Source organism: Mya arenaria, chromosome 9 (genome assembly GCF_026914265.1).
Source record: "Mya arenaria isolate MELC-2E11 chromosome 9, ASM2691426v1".
Taxonomy (NCBI): Eukaryota; Metazoa; Mollusca; class Bivalvia; order Myida; family Myidae; genus Mya; species Mya arenaria.
The window spans coordinates 9,362,200-9,386,016 of record NC_069130.1 but is presented as its reverse complement, the minus strand read 5'-3'; the positions used below and the strand labels follow the sequence as shown (position 1 = coordinate 9,386,016).

General features: G+C 35.5%; 2 protein-coding genes across 6 annotated transcripts in view; both read right to left on the bottom strand.

Moving 5' to 3' along the window:
- Nucleotides 1–512: 512 nt before the first annotated feature.
- LOC128246854 (P2X purinoceptor 7-like) lies at nt 513–4,178 on the bottom strand. Its single transcript, XM_052965348.1, has 5 exons — nt 4,116–4,178; nt 3,489–3,582; nt 2,859–3,016; nt 2,464–2,696; nt 513–2,284 (listed from the first exon to the last, which is right to left on the bottom strand). The coding sequence occupies exons 4-5, from the start codon at nt 2,668–2,670 to the stop codon at nt 2,021–2,023; spliced, it is 471 nt and encodes a 156-aa protein (XP_052821308.1). The 5' UTR covers nt 2,671–2,696; nt 2,859–3,016; nt 3,489–3,582; nt 4,116–4,178; the 3' UTR covers nt 513–2,020.
- A 15,375-nt stretch (nt 4,179–19,553) lies between these two features.
- The window catches only part of LOC128203095 (guanylate-binding protein 3-like), a 30,345-nt gene continuing 26,081 nt past the window's right edge, over nt 19,554–23,817 (bottom strand). For 4 of the 5 annotated variants that reach the window (XM_052904367.1, XM_052904366.1, XM_052904369.1 and 1 more), the window contains one exon: nt 19,554–23,553. In XM_052904367.1, the coding sequence (XP_052760327.1) occupies nt 23,228–23,553 (326 nt within the window). In that variant the 3' untranslated portion in view covers nt 19,554–23,227. The remainder of the gene's footprint in view (nt 23,554–23,817) is intronic. The other variant, XM_052904371.1, reaches the window with a different exon arrangement.

Sequence of the window (23,817 nt, the reverse complement as noted above, 5' to 3'; positions counted from 1 at the left end):
TTTAATTATTACTACCAACTGTAAAACTGATACCATAGAATTTCTAAGCTGCACTTGGCCAAAGAAATCATTTATTGATACCCCGACCTTCTGCAGACAGTTATAGTTATTTCAGGGAAACCTGATTCCTTCATTCATTGCTTCCAAGTCATGTTTGTTAGCTTTTATTTATTTAGTTTAGTCATGTCCAAAATTTGTTCTCATTTATGCAAGGTGCAGTGACTTTTGTCATCCAAATCAAATAAGTCATTGTCATAAGTCAACAATAAGTCATTCTTCTAGTTAAAATGACATGTCATTTGGTGTCATGATCCAGGGTGTGAAGTTCTTTCATTTGAACTGAGATTTTAAAAAAGACATTTTCTGTTTAACATATTGCCAAACACCTAAAGTAATGGCTCCTTATTGCTCACTGTGATAAATATGACCCGAAATCCACTGATAAGCTGAAAGCACTTTTATTTTGAGTTGAGACACTACATATTTGGTCAATAAATTATTGTCAGGAAAAATCTAAATGCTCCTAGATAATAGCATTTTAATACTCCATTGATCCACTGAAAAACAATTTGAAAGGCAAAAAGTAGTTGAAATATTTTATTTTCTATACAAGACTATACTATACTTCAAAAAATGTAAATATCTTTACAAAAGAGAGATTTCCAAAGTTAACTGAAACAAATAATCTTGTTCAAGAATAAAAAAAAAACAACAACACTTAACTGAACATTTGTAGAGGCAAATTAAAACAAGTTTGATTTACTTTATACACTGTACATAAAATACTTCAATCAGTTACATGTGTTTAATGGAAAATCTTATGTACAATGATTAAAGGTACTCGCTCATGTTTTTGCAAAAATGCACTTTTTTAGTATGAAGAAATAAAGTGTCATCAAAATCAGTTCATTTTGTTCCTTTATTACAGCTTTGTTGTTGTGTGATTGGTTTATTGACATTATCATTGGATATTATCAATTCAGTGTTAGGATGTCAAAATATCAACTTCTTTGGTTACTTCCTTGTGGCCTTGTGGTTAAGGCATCGGTTTTTCGATAAATACGATAAAACAATTTTCTAAACCCATAACAGAGAAAACTAATGTTTGGTATAAAACATGAGCAAGTACCTTTAGGGTCATGCTGGTGCAATACAACAAGTCGGTTGTAATGTGTAAAAAAAAAGTGAAAAGAAAGTGTATGTACATGGCACATGGGAATCTCAAAGTCAGACAAAATAATATCAATAACAGTTATTCAAAAGATATTGAAAGTGAAATTAAAGCTGCACTTTCAAAGATATACCAATTTTACAACTATTTTTTTTGGTCTTTAAAAGATTTTTGGCACCAATATCTGCAAACCAATGATAAAAGATTGCTGCCAAAAGATCAGACCACAGATTCGTATTTCCCCTCGAAAATTAATGTTAAATGGCTAACCCGTTACTAACGATTCAAGAAAAAATGCATTAAACATCTTTTTTTAACCTAATATAGAATTTGCGAAAAAAAATTCTTTACAGCCTTATATAGCAAAAATTGCCTCGTTCCAAGACAAAAAGTTGTGAAGAAGTTCAGTCTGTGAGAGTGCAGCTTTAATGATTGAAGGCAAAGTCAACATAACATAATGGCATTATGAAAAGGAGAGCAAAGTGTCACAGAGCAGATCTGAAAAAAATTAGCAATAATTATGAAGAGCTGATATAAGATGGTATGCATGATTATTTTTTGAAATAGTAGTTTGTTTGTTTGAACAATAAACCTTTAACCTGACTTGTGATGTTGTGACTTTGCTGATAATTGATGATCCTTTTAATACAAAACAACTTTATTATTTCCAGCATGGTCTCAGATAAATATAAGATTCATTTTCAACAGAAAGATATTCAAAAGTAAAGAAATTAATATTGTTACCAAAGGATGTTATAGAAAGACTACAGGTTCAATTTTAGATTTATGGAATTATAAATGGCTTTTCACATAAATAAGCACAAAAAGCAGCAAGCTGTTTCCATAACTCTAGCCGAGGCGACTGCGAATATATCCCTTGTACTGGCCAAACGGATCAGGAAACATGTCCCTGATACGCCAGACACAGCATGAAGGAATCACCCTCCTGTCCCCAGCCCCAAGCCTTCCATAACTCCAAAGTGTGAATTGGCGGTAAGCCTGATGTCTGTTTGCCCTCATAAGGTCAACGTCATCTTCAAACACAAGCAGGTCCCTCCGGAATATGCGGGCCAGGGCAAGGACTCTCTCATGTAGGATAAGAAGGTCAAAGTCCTATGGAAAATATATTTCTTTTTTATTGGTACACATACTAAACATGAAATACAAAAACAATAAAAATGACTAATAAGGCATTAAAAGACCATATTCTTTTACTGGATTTGCTATTTAAATATGAAGTAGACTTGATCGTGAGAAAAATACTATTGCAACCAATGACAGGAAACACTTACTGGGTAAAGAGAAAGGCACTTGGCCTTTCCGCAGCACCGCCTTTCAGATTGTGTGGGCATTTCTCGACACCTCCCGCAAATGCACCAATTTGGAACAGCATCACCTGGTTGAGGGTGGTATCCTCCTGGCTGGCGTGCGGCTGGCTGCATCACATGCATCATGAGGCTGGGGTCAAAATTGATGGCTTGGCAGATAATATCTGCCATGTGCCGCTTGGTCGACCAACCTCAGCCTGTAATTAGGTCATGTGTACAATTAAAGGGGACACCTTTTTCACTATTACTCTACATTGATTTTGAATTTTCTCATTATAGAATAACATTGACCAGATTCAACTTACTGTTGTTATCTCAAACAGTTTTAACATCACTAGTCAAGAATATTTATGACATACCCTCATAATTTCCTGCTGTTTTTTCAAAAGAGCCTGCTCTTCCTCAAACTCTTCATCATCATTCTTTCTTCGCCTGGCCGAGGCAGCAGGGGCTTTCCCCTTTCCTTTCCCCTTCCCTCGGCTGGCACCTTTTCCTTTTGGCACTGGGGCTTGGGGCTCTGAAATGGAAATAAAGAGAAGGTTGCATATCAGTTTATTATCATCACTAATTCAATTTGGTCAGCAGTTTCCTTTTAATAAGGGTTTCATTTTCTCTTTGAAAGTAGCATGCATATTTTAATAAGTTTACAGAATATATGAGGATATTAAGATCTTTGAAACCAGTTTTGTAACTTAAACCATTTAACCTTGTTTTTATTAAACCTGGCTAACTTTTGATACAATGATACTAAATGGCACTGGCAGGATGCTGTTGACATGTTGACATTGAGTGTTTTTGTGTTCCAGTCATTATTGGTTTGAAACCTAGTGAACACACCTAGCTCCGCCCAGTCTCAGGTTCACTTCCATAGTTATCGCAACCATCTCTGGCAGTCATTGTTTAAATTTTCTAATAAATTATACTGAAACCATGCACAGTTTTTGTATGAATAACATTTGAGGAATTTTACTGATATTTATGGGTCATACTTTTCCTTTTCTTAGATGGTCCCGCGCAGGGCTCTTCAAGATGCCTCTTTCGTGAAGGGCTTTGTGTAGATGATTCACTTGAAGGAACTGGGGACTGCAAGATATTTGAAATAATCATTTTTGTAATGTGTTTGAGTAAAGAAGTCATCCATAGCAAAAGACATTGCCTGGTACATTAACAAATCATTTTTTTTTTCAAATGGGTGCTGATCCAGTTAAATAAGGGTATCAGATAATTTTTCTCTAAAATATTCAACAACAAACTAAACTGAATTTTCATTCTGCTTACAATGTTGAATTGCAAGTTAAACATTACATGGGATTGGGAGTAGAATAAAAAATGCCTTTGTTATTGGTCCCAAATCTAACACATTCTGTTTTGAGGCCTTTACAAAATAAAATCAGAACAAATAAAAAAAATCAGTAATAATGTGTGAGAAGTTAATTTCAAGTTTTATTGACAAACCGCAAGATAACAAAGTTTAAACTGGTGACGCTTTCGGACACTTAGACGCTCACGAATATTCACGAAAATCAACGTTTATAGTTAAAAATGAAAGCTCAAACTAATTATTCTTTATATAAACTACAAAAATACAATACAAACATACAAAAACAAATATTTACCGACGATCCTGACGATCTGTCCATTTTCTGTCTTTTTGCGTTTTACTTTCGTGAGAGTTGTCGTATCGCTTTATGACTTCCGGTTGGCATAAATTATGCAAATTAGCATTTTCCGAATACGAACGGAAGATGGCGGGCGATTTGAAAGTACATTATATGTAAGGAAGAAAAACCGTAATTTCATAGTTGTTTTTTAAATTAAACACGGTAACCTGCATAAGAACCATTGTTTTTGATATTTATTCACTCTTTTCGATAATTTCTAACAATTGCATTATTTGTTACTTCTTATTTGGGAATAAGAGTGCATCTTTAATATTTACTGAAGGATTGAATAAGTGCACGAAATGATAAAACTCGAAATTTATTGTGCACTCCTTGAGGTATAGCCTGTCCTCAATATTCGGTTATTGACATGTTAAAAAGTCAAATTAACAAGGGAAAGTGTTCAGACAGCTTTTCGTTCATAACTGTACAGGGCCATTGTAAAGCATCTTCATCCCAGAGGAATATTAAGAGGCGCAATCAATACCAGTATTTACATTATGTTCAAACTGATATAAACAGTTGTACCACCCCAATCTTGAAAGCTTCGAAGAATGTGAACGTGGCAAGATGTTCCGGAATCGTGTTACATATACATGTTAGAAAAAGAAATATAGATGTTTGTAGTTGCAGATATCACTTTTTTACAACATTTAGAAATTGTTAATTCATAAAAAGTCATTTTTTTTTACGCATGTAATCTGCGTGACTAAGTGATATACATACTTACATTGCCGTTATAGGACGTACTTAATAATACTGAACGCCTTGTCATATAAAACTATCTTTGTTACACGAAATCACGAACAATGATCGAATGTTAAGGGTGTATATCTGAACAATTCGGTATAGCAGTTTTAGATAATAACTATTGCAAAGGAGTCTATTTGTTCATGCTTTGAGTCACATTCACCGGTAAGGAGTGCAGGTTTTAGAAGCTGTTCACGTTACAGAAAGTGTAAAGTCGTCTTGCACGGAAAAATTTGGATATCGTCCAGTAGGTAGTAAGGATTTGTCCAATTGTGGATCAAACAACAAACACAGTTTATAGGGAATAACATGTTCTTTCACACGTAACAAGTCAACATACTGAAAATACACAATGGAATAGTAAGTAATACGTGCATAGTTATATATTTTACTATTTAACAATCACTTACACATTTATAAATTACTGAAGTAAGTTATTGACCAGTGACCGTTAACAATGATTAAATGATAACGAGTACAACATGACCTAACATAACACAATAAACACAGACAGGCGTCTGCAGCAAAATGTCCGACAAAGTTGTTGGGCCATCAGACTGTCTATATTCTGCAATATGCCAGAATTCACAAACCCTTCAAGGTTTTATATCATTGTATCTGCCAGGCATGGTACTACGCCATGTAATTCCTGGTTCTTTTCAGTTGTTACATAAGGTAATTTCGTTTTAATTTTAAGTTAGTCCTTTTATCCATTGTTCCTTTTCTTTCCTTTAGATAATTATGGCGTTCATTCTTTTGAACAGCGTGCTCCAGGGACTCAGTTTCGAGTGTTTGGTTTTATCTCTGGTAAAGCTGTTTTTTTTATTGCTACCTGCTTCATTGTCTACTTTTTCTAAAAACATATTAATATCCCGTTCAGTTCCTGTAAGCTGACGGACGTCCCCATTTCTATGTATTGGTAGCTTACTTCATCACTTAAATCCGATTCTTCTTCTGTGACGTCACAGTTTTTCTTGAAGTTTCCTTTCTCTACTCTCTCTTCAGCCTTTACATCGCCATTATTCACGGTCGATGCATCTTAAGACTTTCCAGTTTCATTCTCGTAATATACTAGAACTGGTTTTATAGGCAATGCATTCCCTCTTTTAGTCTTCCCGCTTGTAATCTTGAATATAGGAGTTTCCTCTCTCGGTAGCTCAATTACATCTTAAACTTTATTTCCAATCTTTTGTTTGCCTTTCTGGACTTATATCATTTATAAGAATCTAGAACCAAGTTTGGTCTTCACCGGTTTTGCTATTGCGTCGTGGTTCATTTTCAGCTTGCTCTTGGCTTTCCATGTGTTCTACAAAACTATTTTACTTGTTGTTGTTTTCGGATCATGTCTTTTATCTCATCAATATATTTTCTGGTATGTGGAATACAGCATATCGACAGAGAACGGTAGTCTTTAGTTTACATAATCTTAGCCATGTTGAAGACCCAGTGCCATAAAACCGGGTTTATGTTTGAACTTTTTTGCTACTAAGCTTGTTTCTGTAGTGTTTTCGCATAAGTATACACGGTTAACAATGTGTGTGGTGATAACTAGCTGCAAAATGATAAAAAACTATGGTAAACGTTTTGAGACGATACACTTGAATTTTGTAAAGGGTATAAGATGAAGTTTATTGTAAAAAACAGAAGAAAACCTATTGTGTACTAGTTGTGTCATAAAGCGAGGTTGTGTGCGAAAAATGGGAATATCAGTGTTGTATAGATTATATAACCTGTGCTCCCTCGATCCAAGGCTGACGTCCAAAGTATTCCACTGACCATCGCCATTGCCCATCCACGCCTATACCATGTACATGCTTTCCTCGTAGTAATATGGGGTTACAGTTCATGATGAACAATTCTACAATGGTATACTATTTCACTTTTTTACCGGTTGTGAGTTTGGTTAGTGTTTTTTTCCTGGTACTTTAGTTTTCCCAACAACACATGTTTATAATCTCGCGCAACATTAACCTGACCTCTTAAATATTATTTATATACAAACTTAATGAGTCTAACAGTAAAAGGTAATATATCCACAAAGTTACACTATTCCACCCACTCCCTTTGGTGCCATTTATAACATGCCTACGTTTTTTTCTTATAAAAAAAGGAAAAGTCGGCTGGTAGGGGTAGGAATTGGATATTGTCCAGTTGATAGTTGTAGATGAAATAACCAAAACAAAATTTACAGTCCTGTGTTTATTCAAGCATTTATCTCAAGTCAAGCCTGCAACGAATTACATTTCATTATTGTATCAGTGGCTCCATTGCATATAACTCGGCATTAAAAGGGTAACCATGAGATTATGATGTACTAAGTCCTGGTACAACCAACCAAAGTTGTATTACGTGTAAATTAAAGAACCAAAAATTCTCTTCGCAAAGGGCTAAGGTTTTGCATCCGGGTCTTTGTATCTCGATCTGTTCCTTTAAGTTTTTAAATGTCTGGATTTGATGGGGAATGGCAGTGTGTTTTACCTACTGTCATTAATGCCATTTAAACAAAGTTAAAGCCGTGGTTGTGTCACGGCTGGGTCAACCCATAATGCTGTCGATAAGAGCGGGCAGACTGTGATAAAATTAACAAACAAACATTCGAATATTAAACAAGAAACTGTCAATTAGAAATGACAAGGTACAAGACAAGATAAAAGGGCAACACGAAACAGTATATAGAATATTCATTTTAAATAAAACTTGAAATAAGAAAAGCTCATGCAATCTTAATGTATGAAGACACATATTATATGACATTAATCATATCACGGAAACAGACAAAACTGCAAATAAGCTTTGGGCAACATATACATGGCTGCAGGAACCACAATATTGTTCTTGTTTTGCGTCATGTGCTTAAATTAGTATTAGGTGAAAGGCGTATACAGATAATGATGTCAAATTAATATGTTGTTTTCAATTGTGCAAATTACGATAATTCAGCCATTATTCAGCTTAAAAATACAAACAACTTGATAGTAAAGTTTTAAAACAAGAGATTGACACAGAGTAATATATCTTAACAATACTTCCATTCCAAAGTAACAGCCACCTATCCTGCAACTGAGCCAGTCCCTTGTCCTGCTGCTGATCAAGCCCCTATCGTGCAATTCTCCCAACCCCGTCCTGCGGCTCACTAAGATCTTTAGTCCTCTCACTCCTCAACCTTTCGTCTGATACAGCTAAACCAGCATGTACACTGCAGCGCCCCAGTCCCTATCGATTAAGTCACCTGCCAACCTAATATTTAGCCAAAACAAACACTTATCCTGCAACTCACCCCGCCCCATGTTCGTCAGCTGTAACATTCCCTTTTACTGCATTATGCAGCCTACATAGCAACCTTCATTACAGCTCTCATAGCAACCTATCCTGAAGTAGTCTCAACCCCTTATCCTGTAGCCCCCTCAGCTGCCTTCAGCTCAACGTCCAAAAACCATGCAGGTCGATCAGCATCATATCGTGCGATCTCACACAACGCAATAATGTACCTCACACAGCGACCTACTCTGGCAGGTCTCAAATCAACCTACCCTGCAGTCCTCTCAAACCCTATCATGCAGCACCCATACTTGCAAACAGTGCAGCCCACACAACAACTTATCATGCAGAATACCCAGCGCCAAATTCAGCAGCTGACACAACCCCGTCCCTACATTGCAACTAACTAAGCCACCTACACTACAGCTAACACAACCACCTTAACTATAGCTCACGCCCTCTCACTCCCTAACCTATAGCTTCCTCAGCGACTACCATGAAGCTTAGACAAACCTCTGCCATTCAGCTCAACCAACACCGCCTCATCTAGCTCTATAGCCTGCAGCTCCACGCATCTACCCTTCAACTCACCCAGCCCCCTTTAATGAAGCTCAACTCTCTCCAATCTTGATGCTCATCCAGACCTCTTTAATACACCTCACACAGTACTATACGCCGCAATGTACACATCCCCCTATCCTGCGGCTTATACATTCACCAACCTTTTAACCAAACCTTTCAATAAAAAGTTCCGTCTGTAAATTGTTTCCCAACTTTCAATGACAAATTTCACCAATGCCAATAATAGTTTCACAACTGTCATTGAAACTTTTCACCACTATCAATAAATAAATTCACCACTGTAACTAAACAGTTTTACCACTGTCAATGAACAGTTTCACCGCTGTCAATGAATAGTTTCACCACTGCCAATTGGCAGTTTCATCACTGTCAATGAACTGTTCAGCACTGTCAATAAACAGTTTCACCACAGCCAATGAACAGTTTCACCGCTGCCAATGAACAGTTTCACCGATGTCAATGAACATCTCAGCACTGCCAATGAACAATTTCACCACTATTAATGAACAGTTTCACCACTGTCAATGAACAGTTTCATCGTTGCCAATGAACAGTTTCACCGATGTCAATGAACAGTTCAGCACTGCCAATGAACAGTTTCACCACTGTCAATGAACAGTTTCACCACTGTCAATGAACAGTGTCACAACTGCCAATGAACAGTTTAACAGCTGTCAATGAAAAAGTTCATCACTGTCAATGAACAGTGTCACCACTGTCAATGAACAGTTTCAACACTGTCAATGAACAGTTTCACCACTGTCAATGAATAGTCTCATCACTGCCAATGAATAGTTTTACCACTTTCATTGAACAGTTTCACCACTGTCATTGAACAGTTTCACCGCTGTCAATGAATAGTGTCACCACTGTCAATTAAACAGTTTTACCACTGTCAATGAATAGTTTCACCACTGTCAATGAACAGTTTCACCACTGTCATTGAACAGTTTCACCGCTGTCAATGAACAGTTTCACCACTGTCATTGAACAGTTTCACCACTGTCAATGAACAGTTTAACCACTGTCAATGAACAGTTTCACAACTGTCAATGAACAGTTTTACCACTGTCAGTGAATAGTTCCACCACTGTCAATTGGCAGTTTCACCACTGTCAATGAACAGTTAGCACTGTCAATGAATAGTTTCACCAATGTCAATGAACAGTCTCACCACTGTCAATGAATGGTTACACTACTGTCAATGAATAGTTTCACCACTGTCAATGAACAGTTTCACCACTGTCAATGTATAGTTTCACAACTGTCAATAAATAGTTTCACCACTGTCAATGAACAGTTCAAAGGACAATGAATAGTTTCTACACTGTCAATGAATAGTTCCACCGCTGTCAATGAATAGTTTCACCACTGTCAATGAATAGTTTCACCACTGTCAATGAATATTTCACCATTGTCAATGAATAATTTCACTGCTGTCAATGAATAGTTTCACCACTGTCAATGAATATTTCACCATTGTCAATGAACAGTTTCAACAATGTCAATGAACAGTTTCACCACTGCCAATTGAACAACTGTCAAGTTTCAATGAACAGTTACACCACTTTCATTGAACAGTTTCACCACTGTCAATGAAGAGTTTCACCACTGTCAATGAATATTTCACCAGTGTCAATGAACAGTTTCACTACTGTCAATGAATAGTTTCACCACTGCCAATTGACAGTTTCCCCACTGTCAATGAATAGTGTCACAACTGTCAATAAATAGTTTCATTACTGCTAATTGACAGATTCAGTTTCACCACTGTCAATGAATAGTTTCACCACTGTCAATGAATATTTTCAGTTTCACCACTGTCAATGAATAGTTTAACCACTGCCAATGAATAGTTTCATCAGTGTCATTGAATAGTTTCACCACTGTCAATGAATAGTTTCATCAGTGTCATTGAATAGTTTCACCACTGTCAATAAATAGTTTCACCACTGTCAATGAATAGTTTCATCAGTGTCAATGAATAGTTTCATCAGTGTCATTGAATAGTTTCACCACTGTCAATGAATAGTTTCATCAGTGTCATTGAATAGTTTCACCACTGTCAATGCATAGTTTCAGGTTCACCACTGTAAATAAATAGTGTCACCACTGTCAATGAATAGTTTCACCACTGTCAATGAATAGTTCCACCACTGTCAATAAATAGTTTCAGTTTCACCACTGTCAATAAATCGTTTCACCACTGTCAATGAATAGTTCCACCGCTGTCAATGAATAGTCCCACCGCTGTCAATGAATAGTTTCACCACTGTCAATGAATAGTTTTACATCTGTCAATAATGACGGAGGACCTGAAAGCTTTGAACGCCCTTCTTGCACATATTATTGTCCAAGATATTCGAGCTGAATTTAAACACGAGGTCTTCGTGGAAATCAGAGAGGAAATCACAGCTACTATTGACATTATGATAAAACCTCTGAACAATAGATTGACTCTCTAAAAAAGGAAAACGCCAACCTCTAAAATTAGTTATAGTAGCTCGCTCCGAGCACGACGAACTCGCCCATTATGTTAGCCGGATGTGCGATACCGGTTCCACAGACGAGCCTTAATAAAATATTTGACTGCTGTCCCAAAGAAGGTGTCGAACTTTATGCTGCATACATTGACAGTTGGCACCGTGAACGTAGATTACGACCTAAATTTATTAGCCAAAGAAAAGTTCTTCGAATTTACGAACTCTAAGGCCAGACAACAAGAATATGACAATAGAAGGACTTTCGGCGATTATGTTTTCGCAAATGACAATTTGACACCGCTGCGCATAAGCCCGTTAGTTAAAGCAAGAAAATGAATGGATTACCGGTTGGCGGTGCTCGTTTTACTGAACAAAGAGTCTCGGGGTCAGGTGGTCAGCTCTATGGAACAGAATAAAGCCATTCACGATGGACGCCCACTGCAGAACGCACCCCTGTTCGCCATTTATGATGGCCTCGGTCCTTAGAGTCAATAGAGCTGATTGTTATAATATATTCACTATAAGAAAAAACTGTTAAATTATAGCCGGGATACGTGGTTAGTACGTAACCCGATATAGAATATACGGCTCAAAGGAAACCATATCGGGTGAGAGCATCCCATATCGGGTCACCTACTAATCCAGTAACGTATATATCACGTCGACAACCTACTTACATGTTTTACATGTTTCATTTATTCATCGGAATATTCATCAAAATCGGAAAACAGACGCCATTTTGGTATGATATAAATTTGGTGACCCTGTATGGAAAAATATTGGGTCACCGCGTGACCAGTCCTGGACCAATGGCGTTGCGTCATTTATGTTGGAGGCGTGATATTTACATATATTTCAGGGCTGTTAATATTATTGTTTATTGACCTTTATTTATAACCCTGTTTAAATACTATTTTTCATTATAAATCAAACAATATCATGACATTTTACTACTACTTTAAGGAATGCCATTCATTATTTGAATGCAAAGATGTGTTTGTGAATTTTAGATTATTTCGATATCTTATTTATATAAATTAATCATTTTATTATTATAGTATGTGTTTCATATTTGAATAACATCCATAATGACGCTTCTATATTGATATATGATAATTATTTTTAAGGGAGGAAATAAAAGAGAGTATTATTATGATTATATATCTTTAATATTAATTTGATTATTAAATTACATAATGTTTATAATGTAATATTTATGTGTATAAAACAGCAATCGGTGAAAACTATACATTCAATATTCAAACATAACATTGTGTTACTTAAAAGTAAAACCATTATTATTATTTTATAAGTGGTGGATGGATAACCTAACGAAGTGAAATGATCATACTTGAAAATCAGTGTAATATAACTTATAACGGTTAATCCCTTAAGCTTAATTTATTTGTCAATTACTGATAGACTCCTGTTGTCACTAGCCAGTTCGTCTTTACCTTATATCTTATTATAGTACCTTTACACCGCCATAACGGTTTATAATACTAGTACATCGTTTTGTTTGATCAGATATAATGGGAGACCATGCTTTAAATTAGTTTAGGTCAACTTTACCAGCTGCTTCCCTTGGAAATAGTATGTTATGTTTATATTTTAATTTATATTAATTATACAACATTATTTTTCCTAATATTTATAAGCATTTTTCTGCTTGAACATAAACGTACTATATTCCACACAGAGACATAATATGTTACTTATTGATCAAGATTTTTTCCAGACTTCAAGTTAATACTTCAAGATCACGTTTTACTTGTAAATGTGAATAATTTGTATGCTTTTTTCAATCTTCTATCTTTCATCTATTAACAAGTTTGTTAATTTCAGGTCATATCACTGGTTTGAAATTGAAGAAATTCGCACAAGTTCTGCAAATCAGACAATGTCCATATCCCGTGCAGTATATTCAGCTGTTTTGCCCATACCCTCTCCTTCGTGAATCAACCACTGTCAAAAGTATGCCCCCACTGGTAAGTGCATAATTTTTACAGTATTCAAATGTTTCACAACTGTGTCCATTCCGTACAACTCTATTAAAAGACACAAACACCAGCTTACGATTAATGCTAATTTACTTTTTGAAATGTTAACGTGTCTCACAGATAGTTATAAATACCAGTTATCGAACATGACTACATGTTTAGATGGGTTTTCAGTTTTTAAAATATGCACAGGATGTTTATTAGCTGAATAGTCTGTTATTTCTCAAAATAGTTTGAATCTGGCAGATTTTCTTATGCCAACCTAATATAGGTTGTCATGTGATATAGAATCAAATCCTGGATCTGAATCAGACCAGGCTCCATATATTTCAATGTTACATCAAAATATCCCAAGTATTTGTTCAAAAATGTACTGTATAAAACGTCATTTTATAATTGACTTAGACGTTTTTTTTGTTTTACAGAAACACACCTATCAAACGAAATGAACGACGATTTCACACATTGAAAGTCATGAGTATATGTTTAGAAAAGATTATTCGTAAAGTTTTTTTTTTTTTTTTCTTTTTGACATGTCTGAGACGGTTTACGGGATATTGTCGCGGGATATTGTCGCGCAACCGCGGTCGGCCAAAGTGCGCTCGGGTGGAAACGGTGACGTCAAATGGGCATACGGAGCCGCTCATGCACACCAGGCTAATAACCATGAACCTCTCGTTGGCCAGTCACGTGCACCCTCTGGTACCCGAGACCAACATTCCAACGAAGAGTACGTGACTAGCCGGCGAAACGTTACCCCCACCACCGCACTGCAGAACCAGCAGTTACGGCTGCTGACAACAAAACTCAGGGGAAAGCCTTGGCATTGATTAACCAGGCACCATAAGAGCAAGGTTTTATTCCATTAGCTAACGTTGCGCTAGAGCAGGGGTCGAATATGTATATTTCACCAAGCATTAGTAGCCACTTGACATGAGACTCAATTGTTAGACCAAGATGAGTGGAAATGGATAAAACGTATGATTCAATGATTCCAACAATCGAATAACGGCCTGATGCCTTTTTCGTGTACTGTTCCATAGTCATCAAAGAACCAAAGAGTTGTTGAAATACGGGCGAGACTTGAGGCAAAGAAATATGCTGTACTTGGCTGGCGCGAATATGATCATCAATTTAGAATGTGCCTCGCAATCGACTCTTCCTCCCTATCCTTTTCCAAAATCGATTATGAGCTTTGGCTTTCGTCATTAGGCCAATCACTTGCTGTCGTCAACAATGCAATCAGAGAGACCAATGCGAAAACATTCGTGCAAGACATATTGCAACGCTCACCCTTCTTGGCCAAGCGCTTATAATAGAGGAGGGAATCCTTTCTATGGCGGTCCACAACCGTAGCGCAGCTCATACCGCGCGAGACCTGCTCTAAATCGTGGATACTCCCACTCAGTTTCTAGGTAGTACTTGCGCTTGCCCCAAACCAGCAGACCACGTTACTAAATATCTTAGATTAATAATTTCTGGATATTCAACTACCAATTTCGAAAAGTTGTCGGACACCTTTTACACTACCTTCATACAGCGCACGCAGAGTCACTAGACAATTGTTTCAAATATGGTTCCAGAGAGCGAAAACATTTTGACGCAACAAAATCTAAGATGAGCCAAGGAAATACCATACATCGTTTTAGACAAAGTAAATTCAAGCAGGTAGAATGGCAGGACCTTTTAGTGCACCTCCGTTTTCAGTTATTCATATTTCATATCGCCTTATTGAAAAATCGGGGCATGCACCCAAAATGAAATGTTGAGCACCATCTTATTACATGAAATCAAAAGGTCGTTGGTATGATGGTTGATTAAGGTCCCAATCGCTTGTTGGTTGAAAGAGAGATAAAATCAGCTTTTCTGCTCCTTTTAATAACACCGAATGACTTTAAGTCACTTGGAATGAAACTACAGGGGAAAATATTCATTGATCTTAACTTTCCAGTAGGCGTAAGTTGGGCCCCCTTTATTTTGTGGGTTTTCGCAGCGTTTCTTTATTGGCTTGTTATTAATTAGTTCTTGAACAAATGGATCGGGGTCAAAACTTGTCAGTACGTGGTGTTTGTTTTATAAGAGAACAATATTTTTTAGTGTAGTGTGTTGGTGATGAGACAAGTTGTTCTGTGTTGTAGGAAGCGATGAGATTAGACATTTTGTTAGTAGGTGATTTCAGAATATTAACATTGAAATCGCAAGTGACTATGACGTTGTCTACTCTTTCTGAAAATCTTTTATCTGTACCTTCTTTGAGAAGTGACCAGTGATTGTTGTTAGAATTATGGGGGTCTGTATATGTATTTAGTGGGATCCAGACGCATTCAACGCCAAATACCGAGAGGTCAGGTCGTTTGCGATAGTTAAGACCGTCGCGTAAGTAGATCGTTACCCCGCCATCGACTCGATCTTGTCTGTCACAGCGGACGGAGGTTGAACGTAAAGAATGTAAGGGGTTTAGGGACGTAACCAGGTTTCCGTGAACATAAGAATGTCATAGGGTTGTGCATTGATTTCAAGTAAGTGCAGCTCAGGTTTGAGACTTTGGATATTCAAACACATGATGCCTAACCCGGTGTTAATGAGTGCAGAGTACGATAATGTGGAGGTTTGGTCGCTAGATTCAGATAAAGGGCCGGGGTTAGGAGGAACATCGCCAGAGTGGTTAATCAGTTGCGGTACTAAGTAAAGAGCGACCGTGAACACTTTGATAAAAAGGGGTCAGTTTTGAGTATAAGATGTAATTCCAAGATGCAATTCAGTCAGTGACGTGTACAGAAAGCTAGCGTACGAAGTCATGAACGGTGTTTTCGAGGGATAACATATGGTGCCACGGACCGGGTAAGTTTCATGGGATGGGCAAGGAGTACGTCAGCATACCAGGTAACAAGGTTTAAAAAAGGTATGTAAAAATGTTATGGAAAGAACAAAGAAAGAAAAAAACTATCATGGTGGCTTTAATGTTGGACAATAAAATGTAAAAAATAAAATAAATACTAACAACAAAAATACAATTGCGAGTAACAATGATTTAGTGACAATGTGAGCGATATGGATAAGACAAAAATATACATGTACTACAATTAGTATGTACAAAATATTGCCAGATAGACAAAAATAATAGTTTGTGAACATCTAAGAATATCTCGGTCTGGTCGTATTGCATGAATAACATTTTACTAGCCGTTCTGTTAAACAAGTAGAGAACATACAATGGATGACGTACGTTTAAAAAAGAAATGGTGCATAATCACAGACCTACTTGGGTCAGACGATGGACGAAAAGCTTTATAATATGTACAATGTGCTACTTTTTTTGCCATGCGCACGATTGAGTCAACACGGTCTTGTTATATTAGAAGTATCTCAATTTATTAAGGTTAATAATGTCGTGTTTCAGTTCTTTGGTGGATGTGTTGCAAAGGGTTCATAGGTTCTACAAGATTGTCATATAAAAGAAACGTGATTTAATAATATACAACGTATGTTGCATATAAAGGTAGGTAAATGTTATTTTCGTAGTTTTTTATAATCTCGGGATGACTTTCCTGGTAATATGCAGCTAAAATTTAGGCACACTAATACTAATTTACAGTTGAGACAAACAACCTGATTACTGATATTGTAGCTACTTGCTACATAAAACTATAATATTCACATGATACATTATAATTGGTATTACTATTATTAGAAAATCGGTTGCAACCGAATGACGGACAAAAGCAACACACATTAAGATATCTCATAGACCTGTTGACCGCGCGTGGTTTAATTGATAGCTACAGTGTATGTTTTATGCATAATTTAACAAAATGCTAAAATAATTCGCGTGTGATACAGCTAGAAGCTTTGTTTTGGCATGCATGCAGTTTAATATATTTTTATATTTAAGCATTTCAAATTGACACTGATGCAAATGCAAATGCGTATTCCATTCCATGCAAAAAATTCACTAGCTAGCACAAGTGGCTACTCATCTAGAACAGTTGCCACAAACTTTCTGTCTATGATCTCCGACATTGTCTGTTAATACCCTGGCGTCATATAATGTAGGCCTAACAAGATTTCAAGACTTTCGTCAACTGTATTGTTGGAAACCAGAGTTAGAACACATAGCCATGTTTCTGTCAAATTGTCATTAGATAATATCATACAATACGATTAAGCTTTTCAAAACCGCAAATGGTTGTCAATGCAAGCTTTTCGACTCCCCAGATATTACAGAAAATTATATCATAACTCGCATACTTAATACCATTTAAAGAGGATAGCCACATTCTAGAACAAGGCTCCCTATCACCAAGAGCATATAAGAAAAATAACCTGGAGGATTACCATCTGTTGCTGTTAACTACTATGGACATTAGTTGTTCACTGCTGCTTTCTGCTTAGCTTTAATTCGTCGTTTCTGCGTTGGTGAAAAAGTCAAATTTCATATATAACACAACAGGTTGAAAGTAGAGTAAACGAAATTGATGACATGTTCATTGTAACTTCAGACATCTCTTTTCGCGCTCATCTAAGAGGTTCTAAATCAGACCAACCATCCAGGAGTTATAGTATCACAAACTCTTAAGCTATTAATTTTATTTGTCCTGTATATACTATAAAACAGTTCATTGCTAAATTTAGGTGCATTTTATGTAGAGCGTTGACACGTGGTCAATTCTCATGTGCTCTGAAAAAGTGTTTGTTTCGACCATCTAATACTCAAAATAAAATACACTTTAGGAAAGGTGCTGCAACCACCACTCTGGCAAACTGCCCTATATAATTACTTTTGTATTGACCAAACATGTACTTCAACGTTTTTCAATTGCCAATACAGGTCCCAGCTCAAACATGTCTGACTATAAAAAAACAGTAGTATTCAATCACTTTTCAACCTGAGTTAATAGTTATGTTTAATGCGTAGCAAAACCACAAACTCTCTCCATAACTGGACTATACTATAAAATCAAATTGATCAACCTACTTTTTAAAAAGCTCTTAAATTCACATGTGGCCATGATATTAAACTGTGACGAGATATGTGGAATGTGAAAATATAGGGCTAATAAACGCGTAGTGGTCAACACTTATTGTGTCCTTTCAATACAGTGGAAGTCCTAATGCCGAGCACAGTGGCCGAGCCTACCAGTATTGCAGTATTAACAGAGTGTCAGCTTCCATTATTACCACGAAAGCCATCGGTATACAAATATAGTTTAACTATTAACATGATCACACTGATATTGTTCACTTGCATCATTTTCACATTCCTAATAGTATGGTTCAAATGTTTTATATATTGGTAAAGTCTCTTTAAAAGCCAGCTGAATAGTGAGACAATAAATAATAAGTGCTGCTACAATTCAATTTGATAACAGGTTATGTATATATCGTTCCTACAGAAGTTGTTACAGCCTTACTATTATTTCCGAAAACAAAATGCAAGGGCTTAAAAAAGTCAGCATTCCATAATATATCGCCACCATAGTTTAATACAAGTGCCACAAGCGAGTTAGAGAGCTTTATGAATGTTGTGCAATCCGCTTCTGTGATCTTAACCACTTGTTATTTTTCAGCAAGTGCACGATATTTATGAAATTTGGTTTCCGACCCGATAGCTCAGCGGTAGAGCATTCGCTTTGGATGCAGAAGGTCGCGGATTCAAACCCCGCTTACGTCAAACCGAAATACGTCAATGTATGGTGCCATTAACTCCTTTGCCTAGCAATCGGCGTTTTGAGGGAAGTACTAGCAAAATGACGTACTGATTACTGGTTAAACCCATGCAAATTGTATCCCTTGCAATGGTGCTTTGCATCGAGCACTTTAAAGACCCAAGAGGTCTCTTCACAAAGAGCTAAGGATTCACACTGGATCTCTTGTAGATCACACTACTTCTTCAAGTATTCTCATATCTGAATTTGACTGGGAACTTCGTCACTTCTTTCGCATGTCAGTTATGACATTAAAGCATAAAAGTGTTGATGGCTTCACGGCAGGACTTTAAAGCACAGAATAAGCACGGGCAGACATAAACAAAGTTAAAAAAGGTCACCTTCAATGGAATATGGCAGTTAAGTTTCATATAAATTTGATAAGCGATTTAGTTGAACATGTCGTTTGAAGCATTTGTTGACGGCCGACCGACGGACGCCTGTCGCCGGATGGTCGCCGATGGGAATAGCTCATGCTGTGCACTCCGTTCTCAGGTGAGCTAATAATTGACGTCGGGTTTAAAAGACAAACACACAAACTATTTAAAAATCAAGCTTTGTCTGTTTATGATTCATGTTTACTGGATGCCGCAATTTTGTAAGAAATGATTGACACTAATTTCAAACTGTTTTTATTGATAAAATTCCACGCCTCGATAACATCTTTATACAAAACAATACTATAAAATCATAAAAAGTCGCTCAATAGTATGATTCTAATCATTTAAATTGCAGCTTTTAACAAAAACTAATTGACAGGGGAAAGAAACTTAATTGTGTGTGGCCTAGAAGTATCACTCTATTAACGCCTATATATATATTGAACATATACCTTCTATTTATTTAATATCAAATGCTCAAATACAAGATTATTATATTAAAAGGCCATAATCCTTTCTTAGGTTACATTATTCTACAATAATTTTTGTTATGTTTTTTATCCGTTAATTTTATAGAACGTTTTTTTTTCCAATCTTAAAATGTGACGTACAATTTTGTTCTGTGATAATGTTTGTGTTATAAGATTCAAGATTGGTTCAAGACTAATTTACAAAACATCTAGAAGGACATGGTCCCTGTAAAAACATATAAAATACATCTGTAGGGATTTCAAGTTATTCGAAACATATGTATTACAAAATTTAACAATTAACAAACAATAAGACTCAATGTCATATGAGCTATACAGCAGCTGCATAAGATAAGTAAATCAAACTATTATATGATGTTATCTTTCATACTTGATAATTATATAAATCAAGAAAAAAAATCTACAGTATCAAAAACGTTACACGAATTTATATGAATAGACAAACGATATTCATACAATTATAAAGAAGCATATATGTCAACTGATCTAACTCAAAATGCATTGTAAACGAACACTATTTATAAATTATATCAGCGTATAGACTACATTCTAGATAGAAATCAAATTCGTCTTCAAACACATACCAATGCTCCGTAAATATACTTTTGTTAATCGTTGATTTTATCTTTCGGGGTCGAATTTGCTTATCAATTATGGTTGTTTTTTTCTAAAGCCCAGTTTGAAAGTTTACTTGAAAGTGGAAAATCTTGAAGAATGTTTACCAATATTACTCGTCTATAGCTTTTCGCAAATTCATGAATGCAGCTTTTAGATATAGGCGCAATAAATCCCTTCACCAAGCATTCCGAGATTTTCTCGTTACTATACATTGCATTGTATATTATGAGCCAGGTCAATAATTATGCAAAAAGCTAAAGAAACAAGCTTAGTAGCAAAAAGTTTAAACATAAACCTGGTTTAATGGCACTGGGTAAACGCCAAAGACATAGAACATAAAATCACAAACAAGTAACATGAAAGAACAGCACAAAACTCCACAAACAGCACAGTGCATACATACTATATACATAAAAAAACTAGGTATGTTTGTCAAGAATTGTTAAATACCGCCTTGGAACGGTCAGTAAAATGTAAATTTATAAGGTCAAATCAAGTACAATCAGTTGTTTAATTGGTAATTGAAAGGTCGCCTGTCCAAAATACATATTATACAAATTAAAACAATACATGAACAGAAGTGCCATATGTATCATATTTAACAAATATGACTAATGTTCTTAAATTATAAATGTTTTATACAATCATTTGCCAACAGAATACCATAATTTAGCATAGTGTCCATACATTATTATGCATCAATTCGATACATATAAATACTGCACTCTGCCTAAACAGAAAAAAAACGTTACAATATTGTAAACAATACGCATGAGCATCTATTGCGGACACTCTCAATTCGTAATTATGATTAGAACATCGAAAGTTACAAAATTTTATCTTATGCTAGTAAAAGGTAATGTTCTTCATTTAACAAACTAACATAACCCAACAATTTCACCCAACTTTATTTAAAGTTTTCAGCATTAAGTAACATTGTTTAGGTTCAAATGCAATAGAAACAAATCACAAAACTAAATCATACTATTAACAAAATAAGAAAAAAATATGACACACACATTGTAATCTTTCACGCTCTTCATACATGCAGAAGAACATTTATTTACATTAAGGGGTTTCCTGCAAAAACACATCTGTACATATTTAATATACTTAGGAAGGACAAATTCAACAACCCCAGATTTCAGACCAATAACATAGTATAAGTTACATCATACACATATTAGGACTTTTATTTACATAACCATCATTCCGACAAGAACACTGCAAGGACATTATTTATACAACAAAATACCAATTAACATACTAATGTAAAGGGCTACCATTTGAGGCATTTCTTTTTTTATTTCAGTCTTCTCGTGGTTGACATAACCACAATTTATCTATTACAATTAATTGGTCATTTAGAAGCTATGTATGCACACTATCTACGTCATCTGTAAACATTAGGCATATACTATCTGGTATTTCATGCGTTATATAAAGATTCAAGAAACACAATTATCCATGAAAAGAGCAGAAAACTCCTTAATAAATTGGACACATATTGTCGAACTTGACTCATCACCTGTATTGTACTTGTTGCACTATTTGGTGTCTTAACTTATGAATCTAGATTGAAATACATGGATGGAAGAAACTTGTAATTAATTACCATCTATTCCGAGTGTTTGAAATAGTTTGTCGCTGTTAAGTTTGTCAGAAGTCTTACAAAAATTAACGTTTACGCAGAGTCTTTTTTCTATAGATTGTAGACAAACCATACTAATGACTGACAAATGGTTACAACAAAACCCAGCTTGACTATCGTTAAATTTATTGATATTCAGCTCATTCGTAAAGCCGTTCATTAATGAAAAACAGACGTATTGTATTCATGATATTAGCTTTTGATGATATTTGATATATTATCTAACTGGACATATTTCACTTTGCCCTTAAGAATCTGGAAAAATTCCCATTGACAAAATCAAATTGATGAAAAGCAATACAAATGGTTCTATCTCAAAGTAAATATATTAAAGTGACACTCTCATTCAAAATATATACATACACATATATAACAAACATTAATTTTGAGTGATAAACCTTAAACTAGTTACTAAATAATGCATTTATGGAAAATATTAATTACTTATAACAATATTGTAACCGTGTAATTAATAGCTGAAAACGCAAAAATATTAAATGATTGGTGAATGCTAAAATATTTACCGTGATCTATTATAGTCTCAAAAGGTAGATGTATCGTGTTTTCTGCATCTTTCTTTCAAAAAAACCCACAAAATCCTTAATAAAAGCAATCGTTTTCGACATGTATCCATCTTTTTGGTATAATGAAACAATTATATTAATCGTGGTAAATGGTATTTGGGAGTAAGAGTGCATCTTCAATAAACCCACAGTTTTTATCATAGTTTACAAGATTAATAATAGTTCCTACTTTAGACAAAGTAAAGTCGTTTACATGGAAATCGCTATCATATGCGCACAAATAATTATGTACAGTATAAGGTTCAACCAAGACAGCGTTCTCTCACTGAGAAGGCTTTTGAAATAAATAATAAGATTTAGACTTTAATTGTTCCCGAAACGAATTGGGGACTGGACAGTGAAGCCTGTGCTGACTTGATTATACAATCATTTTAAGTGGTGGATGGCTTTTTTTAGTTTTTATCATTTTCTTTTATATATTCAAAAGTTATTCTTGTCTTTTTTAGCATATTTCTTAATTTGACTTTCTTCCGATCTTCTGTATTTACTGTAGTTTAATTGTGTAATACATATGTTTGCTCGTATATTATGCATGCATTTTCACACTGGAATTGCTGTGATATTTTTAGTTGTTAAAGATGGCATCCAAAATACTTGCATGAAAACCATTCGCTTTTCGTTTCTCTTCTTTTTTCTCCAGTGCAGCTATCCATTCAGCAAAATGTTTCACCTCATTTTTTAACAGTTGGTTTTCTTCTTCCCAGTGAATTCTTCTCTTTTCATTTAAATCATTTATTTGATCAAGTATTCTATTAAGCTCTTCCTGATTTTTTTCAAGAGACGCTACCTTTAACTGCATCGTTTTTATTTGGTTTTCTTGATCTCTTTCTCGCTTTTGACGTTCTGCATTAAGCTCATTTTGCTGCTTATCTAGCGCCTCTTTTTTTTCTCCTGGAAAAATAAATAACAAATGATGATGCTACTGTTGTTGTTGCTGCTGCTGTTGCTGATGATGATGATGACAACAATGACGACTACGACGGTGATAAAGATGATGCTTCTGCTGCTCCTCTTGCTGATGATGACGATGATGATGATGATGATGATGATGATGATGATGATGATGATGATGGTGATGATGATGATGATGATGATGATGATGATGATGATGATGATGATGATGATGATGATGATGATTATGATGATGATGATGAT

What these genes read in the sequence shown, in the direction of transcription:
- LOC128246854 (XM_052965348.1), bottom strand. Translation starts at nt 2,670, where the DNA reads ATGGCAGATATTATCTGCCAAGCCATCAATTTTGACCCCAGCCTCATG. An exon ending in AGTGCCTTTCTCTTTACCCA is followed by an intron (nt 2,285 to 2,463) that starts GTAAGTGTTTCC and finishes TATTTTCCATAG; the next exon opens with GACTTTGACCTTCTTATCCT.